Consider the following 15,675-nt stretch of genomic DNA (forward strand, 5'->3'; position numbering starts at 1 on the left):
GGGACTATAAATAGAAGAGAGAAAAGGTCCAAAGACTAATAAACCCTTAGATACTCCGATGTCTTAGGTATACAAGGTTAAGAAGATAATGAATGTTTTAAGTGATGCAATGAAGAGAGATAATTTAGAAGGTAGATAGTCTGTGAAACGACTGGCCTAATTTCTCAAAAAGTCAGTTTAAAAAAAGTGGAGGGAACGTTTCCAGATTAAAGAGATGGAACAATCAAATTCAATGGATGAAGCTTGATTGCACTCTGATTGGGGTGGCAAGATTATAAAAGGCATTTGAGTTATATTAATGTCTTTTTTTTTTTCATTTATTTTTATTAGTTGGAGGCTAATTACTTTACAGTATTGTAGTGGTTTTTGTCATACATTGACATGAATCAGCCATGGATTTACGTGCATTCCCCATCCCAATCCCCCCTCCCACCTCCCTCTCTACCCGATCCCTCTGGGTCTTCCCAGTGCACCAGGCCCGAGCACTTGTCTCATGCATCCAACCTGGGCTGGTGATCTGTTTCACCCTAGATAATATACATGTTTCGATGCTGTTCTCTTGAAACATCCCACCCTCGCCTTCTCCCACAGAGTCCAAAAGTCTGTTCTGTACATCTGTGTCTCTTTCTGTTTTGCATATAGGGTTATCATTACCATCTTTCTAAATTCTGTATATATGTGTTAGTATACTGTAATGGTCTTTATCTTTCTGACTTACTTCACTCTGTATAATGGGCTCCAGTTTCATCCATCTCATTAGAACTGATTCAAATGAATTCTTTTTAATGGCTGAGTAATATTCCATGGTGTATATGTACCACAGCTTCCTCATCCATTCGTCTGCTGATGGGCATCTAGGTTGCTTCCATGTCCTGGCTATTATAAACAGTGCTGCGATGAACATTGGGGTGCATGTGTCTCTTTCAGATCTGGTTTCCTCGGTGTGTATGCCCAGAAGTGGGGTTGCTGGGTCATATGGCAGTTCTATTTCCAGTTTTTTAAGAAATCTCCACACTGTTTTCCATAGCGGCTGAACTAGTTTGCATTCCCACCAACAGTGTAAGAGGGTTCCCTTTTGTCCACACCCTCTCCAGCATTTATTGCTTGTAGACTTTCTGGATAGCAGCCATCCTGACTGGCGTGTAATGGTACCTCATTGTGGTTTTGATTTGCACTTCTCTGATAATGAGTGATGTTGAGCATCTTTTCATGTGTTTGTTAGCCATCTGTATGTCTTCCTTGGAGAAATGTCTGTTGAGTTCTTTGGCCCTTTTTTTGATTGGGTTATATTAATGTCTTAATGCTGCTAATGTTACAAAGGAGAATGGCCTTATTCTTAGGTATATGCCAAAGGATTAAGAAATGAAGTTTCTCTCTGCTAGCACTTAATAAACGCTTTAGTTCAAAATATACACATATAGGTACACACACAAGCAAATGTGGCAGAGTATTAACAACTGTTGAATTGCTTTTGAGTTTTATGTTTTTTTTTCATTTTTTTACAATTTATTTATTTTTTATTGAAGGATAATTGCTTTATAGAATTTTGCTGTTTTCTGTTTTTAATTTTTTTTAAATGTTTTATTTTGTATTGGGGTATAGCCAATTAACAAACAGTGCTGTAATGGATTCAGGTGGATAATGAAATGTCTCAACCATAGATATACATGTATCCATTCTCCCCCAAACTTCCCTTCCATCCAGGCTGCCATGTAACATTGAGCTGAGTTCCATCTGCTGTACAGTAGGTCCTTGTTGGTTATCCATTTTATCTATAGCAGTGTGTACGTGTTCATCCCAAACTCCCTAACTGTCCCTTCCCCCTTACTTTACCCCATGTGCTTTTCATTTTTCCATTTGAAAAGTATCATAATACCAAGATGAACTAAAAATGAGATTAGGTATGAGAAGGAACTAATATGTAGTTCACTTCAGTCGCTCAGTCATGTCCAACTCTTTGCGACCCCATGAACTGCAGCACGCCAGGCCTCCCTGTCCATCACCAACTCCCGGAGTCCACCCAAACTCATGTCCATCGAGTTGGTGATGCCATCCAACCATCTCATCCTCTGTCGTCCCCTTTCCCTCCGGCCCTCAATCTTTCCCAGCATCAGGGTCTTTTCAGATGAGTCAGCTCTTCACATCAGGTGGCCAAAGTATTGGAGTTTCAGCTTCAACATCAGTTCCTCCAATGAACACTCAGGACTGATCTCCTTTAGGATGGACTGGTTGGATCTCCTTGCAGTCCAAGGGACTCTCAAGAGTCTTCTCCAACACCACAGTTCAAAAGCATCAATTTTTTGGCGCTCAGCTTTCTTTATAGTCCAACTCTCACATCCATACATGACCAGTGGAAAAACCATAGCCTTGACTAGACGGACCTTTGTTGGCAAAGTAATGTCTCTGCTTTTTAATATGCTGTCTAGGTTGGTCATCACTTTCCTTCCAGGGAGTAAGCATCTTTTAATTTCATGTCTGCAGTCACCATCTGCAGTGATTTTGGAGCCCAGAAAAATAAAATCAGCCACTGTTTCCACTGTTTCCCCATCTATTTCCCATGAAGTGATGGGACCAGATGCCATGATGTTAGTTTTCTGAATGTTGAGCTTTAAGCCAACTTTTTCACTCTCCTCTTTCACCTTCATCAAGAGGCTCTTTAGTTCTTTTTCACTTTCTGCCATAACGGTAGTGTCACCTGCATATCTGAGGTTATTGATATTTCTCCCGGCAATCTTGATTCCAGCTTATGCTTCCTCCAGCCCAGCATTTCTCATGATGTACTCTGCATATAAGTTAAATAAGCAGGGTGACAATATACAGTCTTGATGTACTCCTTTTCCTAATTTGGAACCAGTCTGTTGTTCCATGTCCAGTTCTAACTGTTGCTTTCTGACCTGCTTACAGATTTCTCAAGAGGCAGGTCAGGTGGTCTGGTATTCCCATCTCCTTCAGAATTTTCCAGTTTATTGTGATCCACACAGTCAAAGGCTTTGGCATAGTCAATAAAGCAGAAATAGATGTTTTTCTGGAATTCTCTTGCTTTTTCTATGATCCAGCGGATATTGGCAATTTGATCTCTGAGTTCCTCTGCCTTTTCTAAATCCAACTTGAACATCTGGAATTTCACGGTTCATGTATTGCTGAAGCCTGGCTTGGAGAATTTTAAGCATTACTTTCCTAGCGTGTGAGATGAGTGCAATTGTGTGGTAGTTTGAGCATTCTTTGGCATTGTCTGTCTTTGGGATTGGAATGAAAACTGACCTTTTTCAGTCCTGTGGCTACGGCTGAGTTTTCCAAATTTGCTGGCATATTGAGTGCAGCACTTTCACAGCATCATCTTTCAGGATTTGAAATAGCTCAACTGGAAATCTGTCACCTCCTCTAGCTTTGTTTGTAGTGATGCTTCCTAAGGCCCACTTGACTTCACATTCCAGGATGTCTGGCTCTAGGTCAGTGATCACACCATCGTGGTTATCTTGGTCGTGAAGATCTTTTTTGTAGTGTTCTTCTGTGTATTCTTGCCACCTCTTCTTAATATCTTCTGCTTCTGTTAGGTCCCTAACATTTCTTGGGGATGGTCTTGATTCCTGTCTCCTGTGCAGTGTCACGAACCTCCATCCATAGTTCATCAGGGACTCTGTCTATCAGATCTAGTCCCTTAAATCTATTTCTCACTTCCACTGTATAGTCATAAGGGATTTCATGTAGGTCATACCTGAATGGTCTAGTTGTTTTCTCCAATTTCTTCAATTTCAGTCTGAATTTGGCAATAAGGAGTTCATAATATGTAGTATAGTAGTCTAAAAAGGAAGACTCATTAAGAAAGGAGGGAAGCCAGTAGAATGTTGTGTTTTGGAATCAAAGGAGGAAAAAACATTTTAAGGAGAAGGGAGTGGTTATTTGTGTCGCATTTTTGATTGATCAAGTACAAAATGAGAACTAAAAGCTGACCATTGAAGCATTGGTCAGTATGGATGCTACCGGACCCTTGACAGGAGCAGTCTTAGTGTAACAGTATGGATAAAAAGCCTTATTGGTGCAAGCTAAAGAGAGAAAGGGAGGGGAGGATTTAGATACAGGTAGTGTAGCTAATTCTCTAGGGGGATTTACATACTTGTAAAGGGGGCAGAAACTATAGGGTAGAAATTGAAGGATTAAGTGGAGTTGAGTATTTGTGTTTAGAAAGGAGAAATAACCCATGTTGATGGTAAAATTGGTGATACCAGAAAAGTTGTAAATTTTTTAAATGGGTTTATTTGTTTGTTTATGAGGGCGCTGGGTCTTGGTTGCTCTGTGTGGGCTTTCTCTTGTGAGTGGGGGCTACTCTGGGCTGTGGCACTCAGACTTTAGGTTCAGGCTGCAGGCGTTGCAGCACCTGGCCTCAGTAGTCGTGGTACTAGGGCTTAGTTGCTCCACAGCATGTGGGGTCTTCTGGACCAGGGCTCACACTCGTCCCCTGCATTGGCAGGTGGATTCTTACCTGCTGTGCCACCAGGAAGTCCAAGTGGAAGTAAATTGCTGAACAGTCTTCTTGTTTGAATAAAGAATTGGAATCTACACCACAAATGGAGTAGAAGCACTGACAATTCATTATAATAATGGAAAAATATATACAGACAAGTGTGGATTGATGTGGTGGGAACTAGTAGATAGTATCTTTTGACTGTTTTACTTTTTTAGTGAAATGAAGAATGGACATCAGCTGGGAATGAGTGTGAGGGAGGAGATTTGAGAAGTGAGGACAAGGTATGAATTGTTATGTAGAAGACTAAAGGAGTGAGTTAACTATGGAAATATAGTATGACTGCTGGGTAGCAGCATTTAGGATTCCTTTGAGCTAAGTCATCATGAATTTAAAGTGATCATAAATTGAAAGGTCAACATGATTGCATATTTTTTTTTCTCCAGTCGTGATTCACTCCTTGGGAAAGGATTGGAATAAACAAAGATTTAATTATAGTTCAATGCTGCAAAAGCAGGTAGGAGAGTTGAGGGATGTGCAAGGAAGGGATTTTAATAGTTGACCGTGGTCAGGGTATGTTTAGTCTTAAAAATGTGGGCACAGTGTTGTCTGCAGGACGTCTTGGTGGTAGTTTACAATAGTTAGTCGTAAATTTTGGTCTGGGGCTTAACAGTGCTGGAGAAAAAGAAAGGAAAAGAAACAGTACTGAAGCCCGGCCCGGGAGGGTGCTCTAGCATTTGAAGAAGATTGAAAAAGACAAAGTCTTGATACCAGCATTTAAAGGGTCAGGCAGAAGAAAAGCCAGTCAAACCAGAACTCTAGGATTCAAGTTTTTTCTGTGTACAGGATTTGAAATCCCTAACAAAGTGTTTGCCTCTCAGCCCTTAGTAATTATTAAGACCAAAAAGATACCATTTTTTCACTTAATTTGACTAGTTTTAGCATATATGCAGCCATGTGGTATCAGACCCATCATTTTATCTCTGCTGTACTTGAATTTTTCTTTGTAATGTTGTTGAGTACTACATTTCCAATTTAATCAGTTGTGTCAGAATACTTTGTCACAAAAAAATGAGTGCCAGTCCATTACCATTACTGATGAAAAAAGCCAGTATCTTACCAACAAAAAGTCAGAAATCTGTTTTATATTCAAAAGATTATTGTTTTCAAATCTGTTTTAGATTAAATTAAGTCCCATATCTGTTGTTTTTTTTTCTGAAACATAGCTCTTTTATAGATTGTGTTATTTTATACTTTAATTATTGAGTGACAATAACAGATTTTCATACAAGGAAGTTACAGTAGAGAAATATGGTATGACAAAAGGCTTAGTTTAGAGCCTGTTTTAAAGAAGGAAATGTGTAGGAAAAATATTTCTAAATTACTATTTGAATTTTACATTGAGATTCATCTATAAGATTAAAAATTGTATAAAAGTTATGTATCATGTTTTATGATTTGAAGTATTTAATAATTTAGACATATTTAAAAGTTCTTTAAAACTGCAGTAGTTTGAATCCAGTCTAAATAGTGGTGATTCATATATTATTTTTTCCCCTCTGTGAAGTACTTCAGATGATACAGTCATTTAAATAATAATTTGGGCTGATTATAGGTTGAAGATTAAACAATATCTGGTTAGGGATGAAAAAGTGAATACGAATGTGTCACATTTGTTTCTGTGATCCAGTTTAGAAATTCAGGGTTGAGTTTAATAGAAATAAGGAGAGTCCTTTGTTTTAAGGAAGTAAAAGTTTTAGTTTAAGAGCAGGATGCGGTGTTTCAATGTTTTAAACTTGTCTGAGAGGAAAAAATCAGTCCACCTCTTTTTTTTTTTCACCTCTTTTTCTTTAACATAATGTTTCCAATGTTAATTCTACTGCAGATTCACCTGTCCTGTAAGTTGACATTTGAAACAAGGAGTCTCAGGAAAAAGTTCATTTTTAGTAGTGAAAGTTGTCTTACATGGTATAAAGTGAAGTAGCACAGAGTGTAATTCTGCTGTAGTCTTGTTTAGTTTGGCAATGTGGTTATAGAACTCTCCCCTTTACGTTGTTGTCTTTAAGAAGATTTTGGAAACACACTTGGACTGGTAGAATAGTACTTGTTTTCTATTTGAAGTCCACACTAATGGGGCTGCTGTACATTTAAGGACCTAAATCATCTTACTGTAACCAATACTAAGTATTTCTTTTTGACAGCCCACTTACTTTTAAAAAGCATAAATTCTGACATATATTTTTAAAGAACTTAAAGCTATCTTTGCAAGCTATTCCTAAACTGTACTCTTAATAAGAAAAAATAGTCATACTTTGAGGATCATTTTCAATTATGAAACTTCACAAGATGGAGTGTTTTCTTGCATGTTTAACATAGAAATTGGTCAGTTTTCCAGAAACAGGCCATGTTGGATCCACGGTTATATCCTTATGGATTCTCTGATAAATAGAGGAAGAGTAGGATGAATGTTGCATTTGGAACATCCCAAACTATCGTCTTCCTCCTACTGGAATGATGGAAAAAGCTGAACACAGCTGGAAAAAAAAAAAAGATACCAGCTTCCCCCAGACTCAATTTCTCTTCTCTTGAATACAAGCTGAGTAGTTATATGTTTTTAAAATGTTTTTGGAAAAAAGGAAAGTTATACAAAATTATTATAAATTTAAAAAACAACAACAGTGTAGAAGAACAGTGGGAAGACCCAGAGGGATCGGGTGGAGAGGGAGGTGGGAGGGGGGACCGGGATGGGGAATACATGTAAATCCATGGCTAATTCATTTCAATGTATGACAAAAACCACTGCAATGATGTAAAGTAATTAGCCTCCAACTAAAAAAAAAAAAAAAAAGACAAAATAAAAATAAAAAATAAAGCTGGAGAAGGAACATTTTCAAACAAACAAAAAAAAGAAAAAAACAACAGTGTAAGGTTAGGCCTTACTAAAGACTGGACAGTCGACCTTCAGGCATGCTGATAAAATTGTTTTGCTTGACTAAAACTTCACTATAAACAGCTACATCTGATATACAGCAATAACAGTATGTTTTCATAGAGTATTTTTTTTCTAAAATTTGTACCATAAATCATATCAGTAGAGGTACACCTGAACAGAAATGACTTAATGACACCAAAAAACAACACAAGAAGATTACCTCTCCTAACAAAAAATTCTTACTGGGGTTTAACAAGAAACAGTTTTTTGCTTACTTTTCAGATTATTTTTCATATTACTTCATTTATTCAAAAATATTTATTGAATACCTAGTTGATACTAAGCAACTAAGTGAACAGTAAAAAAAACAAAACAAAAATAAATAGCTCAGCATCTTGGAGCTTTCATCTAGTTAGAAGGAGACACGATAAATAACATAAATAAGCAAATGATTAGAAATCTAAGTGTTATGGAGACAAAAGAAGTAGAGAAGGGGAAATGAGACTTGAGGTGCAGAGAGTGGAAGCGAATTTCAGTTCTATGAGAAAATCATAGTATGCCTCACTATTGATATAATAAAAATAGTAAAAGGGAAGGTAAGAAGATAGTTAATATGATTAATGTTTTTTTTCTTTAAAGTTGGAGTATAATTGCTTTACGATGTGTTAGTTTCTGCTGTACAACATGAATGTTTTTCTTTTTACAGCTGGAATAGTCAGATGATTTCAGTTCGTGAAGCCAAAGCCATTCCCAGGCCTGATGGTATTGAATGGAGAAATAAATACATCTGTGTAGAAGGTAGTTTTCCCACAACTACTTTCTGTTTACCATCCAACTCATCTAGTACCGACCGAATCACTTGAATAATTTCAGCTTATATTTCATGTAAAAGTAATACATTTATGTCCTAAAGTGGTTTATAAGCTTTTTAATCATAAGATTTTAATTTTTAAAACATGATTTAATAAATTTAGGTGTTAAATGTTTCTAGTCGGTAAGATTTGAGCAGTCTACATGCATCCCTCATGCTATAGTTGGCTGAAATTTAGTTTCATGAGTTATAAGTGGAAGAAAATACTTTCTTCATGTGATGATCCTTTGAAATGAAATTAGTTTTTTTATGCTTAAATATTGACAATTGATACAAGCTTGAGCTTGATTTTATGACTATAAATTGATTTTCCATTTAAAATTAAATGCTGTGAGATATTCTATTCTCTAAAATTAATTTACATGTAGTTGAATATTTGTTTAGGTTGGTGGAAACTGACTTCAAGAGGCAATATTGTTTTCACAGATGCCAGGTTGATCACATTTGTAAATACTGAGATAAAAAGGAATTAAAGGGTTGAAATTTGGCATTTGTAGGAAGACATCAAATTTAAAATATTTTAATCTTGAATTATAATGCAACATTTTAAGAGTTTATAAATGTGAAATTGAATCCCCTGCTTTGGTGTTTGGTTTGCTAAATTGCAATGTGTTAATATTATTTTAGTTACTTGGTTCTTGTGAATATTAAATACAGTTTTAAAGTGCTATACACTGTGTGATTTGATAGTTTGGCATATGGCATTATCTGTTCTAAGAAGTACAGTGATAATAAACTCTTTTTGAAATAGCCTTTCCGAGCAATTAAAAAAAGGAATTTTAAAAATTATGGACCTGATTAGATTATATGACATACCTAAAGTTAACCTCTCCATCAGATTCACACTTTTCTGAGGTCTTCCCCCTTATTCTAACAACTTTATTCTCTTTCTGTTTAGTCCCTCCTTTGAACTTTATAGCATACATAGATCTTCTTCTTCTTTGAAAAATACTCTTGACTTGATCCTACTGATTCAAAGTAGATCCTGCTGAATCTTTCTGTACTTTTCCCCTCTTTTTTAGTTCTAAAATTCTTAAACTCTAGTTTTAACCTACTGCTGGCATTATTTCAGCCCCCATTTCACTCCTAATGCCTTTAGTTATCCTGCCTTTCTCACTTTTATCTTTAGTTTCCTTGTTCGATTAAATAGAATCAGCTTGTATCTGTATACGAACCCCTCCCTCATTTTGTGGGTGAAGGATGAGTAGAGTAAGGATGGATACACGGAAGGTACTGTTGGAAACACACACAGAATTTCTGCTTCTCTTCTCTCGTCTTGACCACTTGCTGTCCTGGTTTTTTCTCTTTCACTGCCGGCAAGTCACCGTTCTCACTGCATCTTTTTCAAGCCATTTAGTCACACCATAATTCTCTGCACTGTCTGCCATCCTCCCTGGTACTAAACCTCTACTTTCAAAGGCATTGACCTTTTTCCTACTAGACAAATCAGTGGTCTTTTAAGTTAAATTTAAAATTACCTCTCTGTGATATTTGACACTGACTGTATCTCTTGGTATAGTGCTTTTATTCTTTTTGATAACTCTTTATTCTTTAACTTATATTTATTCTTTTCATGATAGGTTCCTGACTTGCTAACTCTTCAGAAATCTTACCTACTTTTGTGATTTAGATTTAATATTTTTGTGGTTTAGACTGAATACCTGTGCTGGTTACTTCATTTTAGACATCTCACTTTAATTGTATCTACTTTGATAGTTCATAGCTATTATAAAACTGTTTTCTGTAAGCATAAATCTAAGAAGATACAGTTTCTATTATGTAAGTCAGAAACAGTCAAAATATTGGCAGTTTCATGGAATTCAATCAAATAAAAAACTGAAGTTCTCATTTTAATAATATCTTGTTTATATGTGCATTTAACATTGTAGAACCTTTTGATGGAACAAATACAGCAAGAGCTGTGCATGAAAAACAGAAGTTTGATATGATCAAGGATCAGTTTTTAAAGGTAAATAATGCATCAGATTAACTCTAGAAACATTAGTGCACTACTGTGCTTTGAAAATTAAAAAAACAAGTATGTAATAGGAAAGAATAGCTCTGGTTCCTGTGATATGGAGCAATCAATGGGGGCACAGTAGGGACTTTATTACTTGAATTTAGAAATACTTTGCCTCCACAGAGATCTGACTCTGCTCTTACTCACATGGCCTTCACTTTGTGGAGATAAGCATTTACACAGGGAGCTTATTATTAAGTTGCCAAAGTGAATGAATAAAATTTAAAGGCCTCCTTTCTCTCCTTAAAATGTCAGAGAATCTGTAGCTTTAGAAGACAGCCATGTCTCTTCCATGTTTTTCTTCTGTATACCCAATTGTAACAAGGAACTAGAGCTCCATTTTATCTTTCTTTATATTCTAAGAAGTTAAAATGTGTGTGTGTTTGTGTGCACACACATTTTATATATATAAACTTCAGTCATATATATATAGACTGTAGTTTATTTCTTAGCTCCCTAGTCTGCAGTATGAATTTATTCATCAATGATTTTGCTAAAATTGACTCCTAGCTTCAAGTAATTCAACAGTACAGAGTAGAAACACATTGATAGAAATATGTACTTTGAGACATATAAGAGAGAGTGCTTCACAGAAGAAAGAGATCAAGGAATTTTAAAGGTGTAGTTTTTTTTATCAAGACATCCAAGTAGATTTTATTTTGATGATAATTAAAAATGCAAGTGTATCATATTACAAGCTGTCCTTTAAATAGGCCCTCTCAGTTTGTCAACCAGAGGAGAAAATTTTAAATGAAATGGAATTCTGCAGGGGAAACCAAGTATCCAAGAGGGAATAGTTTGTCTATCAGATTAAATTGAGAACTCAAAAATAACATTTCTACATTGTCATTCTTATTAATGAGTGTGCCTGCATGCATGCTAAGTTGCTTCAGTCGTTTCTGACTCTGCAGCCCTGTAGACCATAGTCTGCCAGGCTGCTCTGTCCATGGGATTCTCCGGGCAAGAATACTATAGTAGATTGCCATGCCCTCCTCCAGGGGATGTTCCTGATCCAGGGTTGAGCCTGCATCTCTTAAGTCTCTTGTTTTGGTGGGCGGGTTCTTTACCACTAGCACCACATGTCTTTACTTGGTGACTGTTTAGGTATAAAACCAATATTTTTAGTTGAACAACTGAAGTAAGAGCAGACTCAAAGATTGCAGCCACAGTTTTTGGTAGTGGGCCTGATTTTTAGCTTATAAACAAGAATTTCATTTTCCTTCTTTTTTTTCTTCTTAAAAATTCTATTCACTCTTCTAGATCCATTGTGTAAGATGCTTTATATACTCTCTCCTTTATAAATACAATTTTTAATTGACAGAGCTTTCTAGATACAAAATAAGTCAATCAAATAATTGAAGTAGTCTTTCCCTGCTCTCTCAAACCCAAAGGTTTTTTATTACTTTCATATTTTACATGACATCTAAATCTGTGAATAAATGTTAATATTGTCAGTTGCTTGTTTTTTGTACTACCTGTGTGTGCATTTCTTTATAAATGAATTTGAACTATACAGGTGTAAAGTTTTTAAATAACATTTTGTTTCAGATGACAGAAGGAATAGTTTTACTCTTGTTAAAAACTTGGGAGATTAAAAGCAAACACAAAAAAAGTCACCCCAAATTTTACTGCACAGGGAAATCAGTGTTAACATTCTAATAACTCCCCTTTCAGTCCTTTGTTTCACATATATTTTAGGTTTTAAGAATGATTTTTTCTTTCTCTTCCAGTCATGGCACAGATTGAAAAACAGAAAAGATTTGAACAGTATACTACCTTTAAGAGCTGCTATCCTGAAAAGATAACTGGCCTCTATTTCTTAATAAAGAACAGTAGTTACATCATAATACGTTTTGTCTACCTTCATCGTGGTTTCTTTTTAATTGTTCTTGTTTTCATGTTTTATTCTTAAGAAGACATACTTATATAAAGAGTGCATATTTTATTATGACGTTTCCTAATAAAACCCTTTGATTTAAAGATGTATTTTTGAAAATGTTTACATTGTTGATTAGTAACATTATGACATGAATTTTCAGGAGATCAGATAAAATATTTTTTGGGGGAATTATCTGAACAAATAAAAGGTTTTTGCTATAACTTTAATTAATTGTACCACATGCTAACACTGAAGAGACATGTGGACTTCTGGAAAGGGTCTGATTCCTACATCCTTAAAGTAGAACCTTCAATAGATGGTTTGTTGCCTGAGTCTGTTCTAATGAAGTGAAGGTTTGAGTCAGTTATTCAGTTACTTGAAGCAAAATGACATTTTTGATTTCATTGAAAGAACTATAGAACAGGAAATACTGGACAGTTGCCCTCAGCCCTCACTTGACTGATCAGGAAAGACGGAGGCTCTGGTTGTGTACATAATAGCATTTCATTAGTACCTCACATGCCTTTGGTGGACTCAAGATTGCTTTAAATTTCGTGTTGAGCAACAGTACATTTTGCACTAGTAATATGAGCACTAACTCTGTCTTGTACAGCAGTTAGGGAATTGTTTTGAAGAATCGGTTCCGTGTAGACATTTTGAAAAGATTAAGTTCTCTGCTTTATGATAGCTTAGTGCAATATGCCCTTTTGCTTTACTTCCCATTTTCTTGCTTTTATTTTTCCTGTGATATGAAGCAAAAGAAATTGAAAGATCAAAATTGAGATTATATCCTATTGATAGATTCAGAGTTTTATCTGTGTGTAATTATAGGATTGTAATCTAAACTGGAAGTTGTCGATAGTAAGCCACTATAAAATGTTCTAGATGAGACATAAAATTATAATAAATAAAAGCATAGCATTTGTAAAGGTTTCTTTTTTAGTATTTCTTTTCCACAAGAAGAAATAGTGGTGGCTGCTAAAAAAGCTACAGTGTTTATTAAGGTTGTTTTTGGTGTAAATATTTGTAAATTGGTCAGTGCCTGTAAATGTAAATACAAATAATCTTAAAAAACAGTTCTAACTTTTTCAAAAGGACTGTGTACAACTTTTTTTAGACCTGCTGTGGCACAGTTTGTTACCTCTAATGTATTTGGATTTTTTGCAGACCAATTCAAATGCTAAGACTTGCTTTTTGACTTGTAAAAGGTGCATATTTTCATTTTTTTCTTTAAGTTTAAAGTTTTGTATGATCAAATGGAATAAAGTTTATATATGAAAATTGTTGATATGGTTTTTGGGGGGTTGTTTTTTTCTGTGGAGGTCTTTACTTCTGAGATGAGATTGAGGGTGTAGTTCTCATCTGGAACTGAACTGAATCCGGTTATTGTGTGTAATTATTTAGATTATGCAGAGAATCTTGGAATCAAGTTCATTCTTGGTTAAGCCAACTAGCCACATCAGCACCTATTTCTCTGGCATTATTAGGAATGAAGCTTTCCACACAGATAAATATTTCAGTTTACTAGTGATTAATGCTTTTGAAGTAATTAAGCTTTATATATTTTTTTTCTGGAAATTTCTCTTAAATGTATCCTTTACTGTGCAACTCTTCTTTATGAGAATGTGTTGAATTTAATTAATATTCTCGTAATGACTCCAGGTAATAATTATAAACAATAAATAATAGCTGTAGTACTCCATAACCCTGTGCGGCTCTCAGGTGTCTGGGGCATTCTCCTGCTACAGTATTACATTCCTATAAGACCCCGAAATTTATCGTGGACATCTTTACTGCCACTGTTTTCTCAGCTTTCAGTGACCACTGGGGGTTCAGCTGTATTGCTATAACAAATAGATCAAAATGTTAATAAATTTATACCTAGTTGTACATCAATACAAACTGGGTATTGTAAAGCAATACCCAGTTGTAAATCAAAGCTAAGATTATGCATTTGTGACAGCTAAATATGTCAGATAAGTGGTATGTCAATATAAGAAGTTTTTAGGCTTTTAAATTGTTTTCAATATGAATTACTTATTTGTGTTGTGAATAATACATTCTTTTATATTCTGTTTATTATGATCTGGCCATTTCTGTTTATTTGCATTGTTAAGAAAGTAGTGTTAGAAAGTTTAAAACATGCAGTTTGTACTGCAGTTCTAAACTTTGGATTGGTTTGCGCTAGGGTCTTCACAAATCTTGTTGACTGTCGTTAGTGTTCCTAAGAAATTTTGAGTTAAACGGAGGGAATACACAATGACTATCTGTGGTTTTGATTAGTATTTAATAATTCCAGTAGCTGTAATTGGTTCCTTTTTGTCCTAGTGAGCAGACATTTGGGATTACTAATGCAAAAGCCTAACTCCTGTAGGAGAAGGCATATTTCTGATGTTAAACCTGATTTAGTGAACCCTGGAAGACTGGACTCTGCTGTCTTCCCTCACATGCCCCTAGCTGATGCTTCTGAACTGCGTCTCAACTAGCTGCAGGTCTTTGCTCACAGACCTAATGCGCACACACAAGCTCATGTTACTGGGGAATACTGCCTAATTTACATGTATCATATTTAACAACTATGAATAGAGTTTGCTGTAATTAAAAATCAGTGTTAGCTCTTCTAGCCATAAAATCATCCTTATGAAAAATATGTATTGTAAAGATAGCTCTACTTGTACATAGCTGGTCTTGGTCCTGTTCTCATCAGTGCCGGGGACATTCATTAAGCACCTGCTGCTGCTGCTAAGTCTCGTCAGTCGTGTCCGACTCTGCGACCGCATAGACGGCAGCCCACCAGGCTCCCATCCCTGGAATTCTCCAGGCAAGAACACTGGAGTGGGTTGCCATTTCCTTCTCCAGTGCATGAAAGTGAAAAGTGAAAGTGAAGTCGCTCAGTCGTGTCCGACTCTTTGCCAAGGTAGCCTACCAGGCTCCTCCGTCCACAGGTGTCCAGGCAAGAAAGAGTACTGGAGTGGGGTGCCATTGCCTTCTCTGATTAAGCACCTAATATGTGCTAAATACTTTGCTAAGCTTCCATGCTTCTAAGAAATGGGGAGAGTGGGACAAAGATGAGTAACTTACGGTCTAGTGGGGGAAAGAGACACAAACAATTTGAATATAGGATAATGTGGGAACTTAAGACAGTAGTATCGAACTTGAGCTGGGGATTCCAGAGAAGGGTACAGTCTTGGATGATGAGTATACAGGTAAAATAAAGGCGGGAAGAAAGTTTCAGGGGAGAAGAATTTGTAAATAAAGATAGGGTGTTATGACTTGATATATGCTAGAACTCCTGACTTCTAAAGAAGAGAGGAGGCAGCTATGATGTGAGTTAGCGTTTATCTTCCCAAGGAGCTTGGGCTTTCGTCCTAGAGCAGTGGAAAGCCATTGAAGTCTCTTAAGCATAGGCACAGCATGATCTGGGCCTTTGGGTTGAATTTCAGACAAAACAGACTTTGGCTAACGTAGGGGGAATTATTCCTCTTCATAGTTTAAGATTTGTGGAGATAAA

At 36.0% G+C, this 15,675-nt stretch overlaps 1 protein-coding gene across 5 annotated transcripts in view; it reads left to right on the top strand.

The window, feature by feature from the left end:
• Positions 1–13,450, top strand: part of TENT2 (terminal nucleotidyltransferase 2) — a 63,450-nt gene extending 50,000 nt beyond the window's left edge. For 3 of the 5 annotated variants that reach the window (XM_070468608.1, XM_070468609.1, XM_070468610.1), the window contains 2 exons: positions 8,101–8,192; positions 12,016–13,450. In XM_070468608.1, the coding sequence (XP_070324709.1) occupies positions 8,101–8,192; positions 12,016–12,197 (274 nt within the window). In that variant the 3' untranslated portion in view covers positions 12,198–13,450. Of the gene's footprint in view, positions 1–8,100; positions 8,193–10,154; positions 10,235–12,015 lie in introns of all 5 variants that reach the window. The other 2 variants (XM_020914587.2, XM_020914594.2) reach the window with 1 other exon arrangement.
• The last annotated feature ends 2,225 nt before the right edge of the window (positions 13,451–15,675 follow it).

This window comes from Odocoileus virginianus, chromosome 6 (genome assembly GCF_023699985.2).
Source record: "Odocoileus virginianus isolate 20LAN1187 ecotype Illinois chromosome 6, Ovbor_1.2, whole genome shotgun sequence".
Lineage (NCBI taxonomy): Eukaryota > Metazoa > Chordata > Mammalia > Artiodactyla > Cervidae > Odocoileus > Odocoileus virginianus.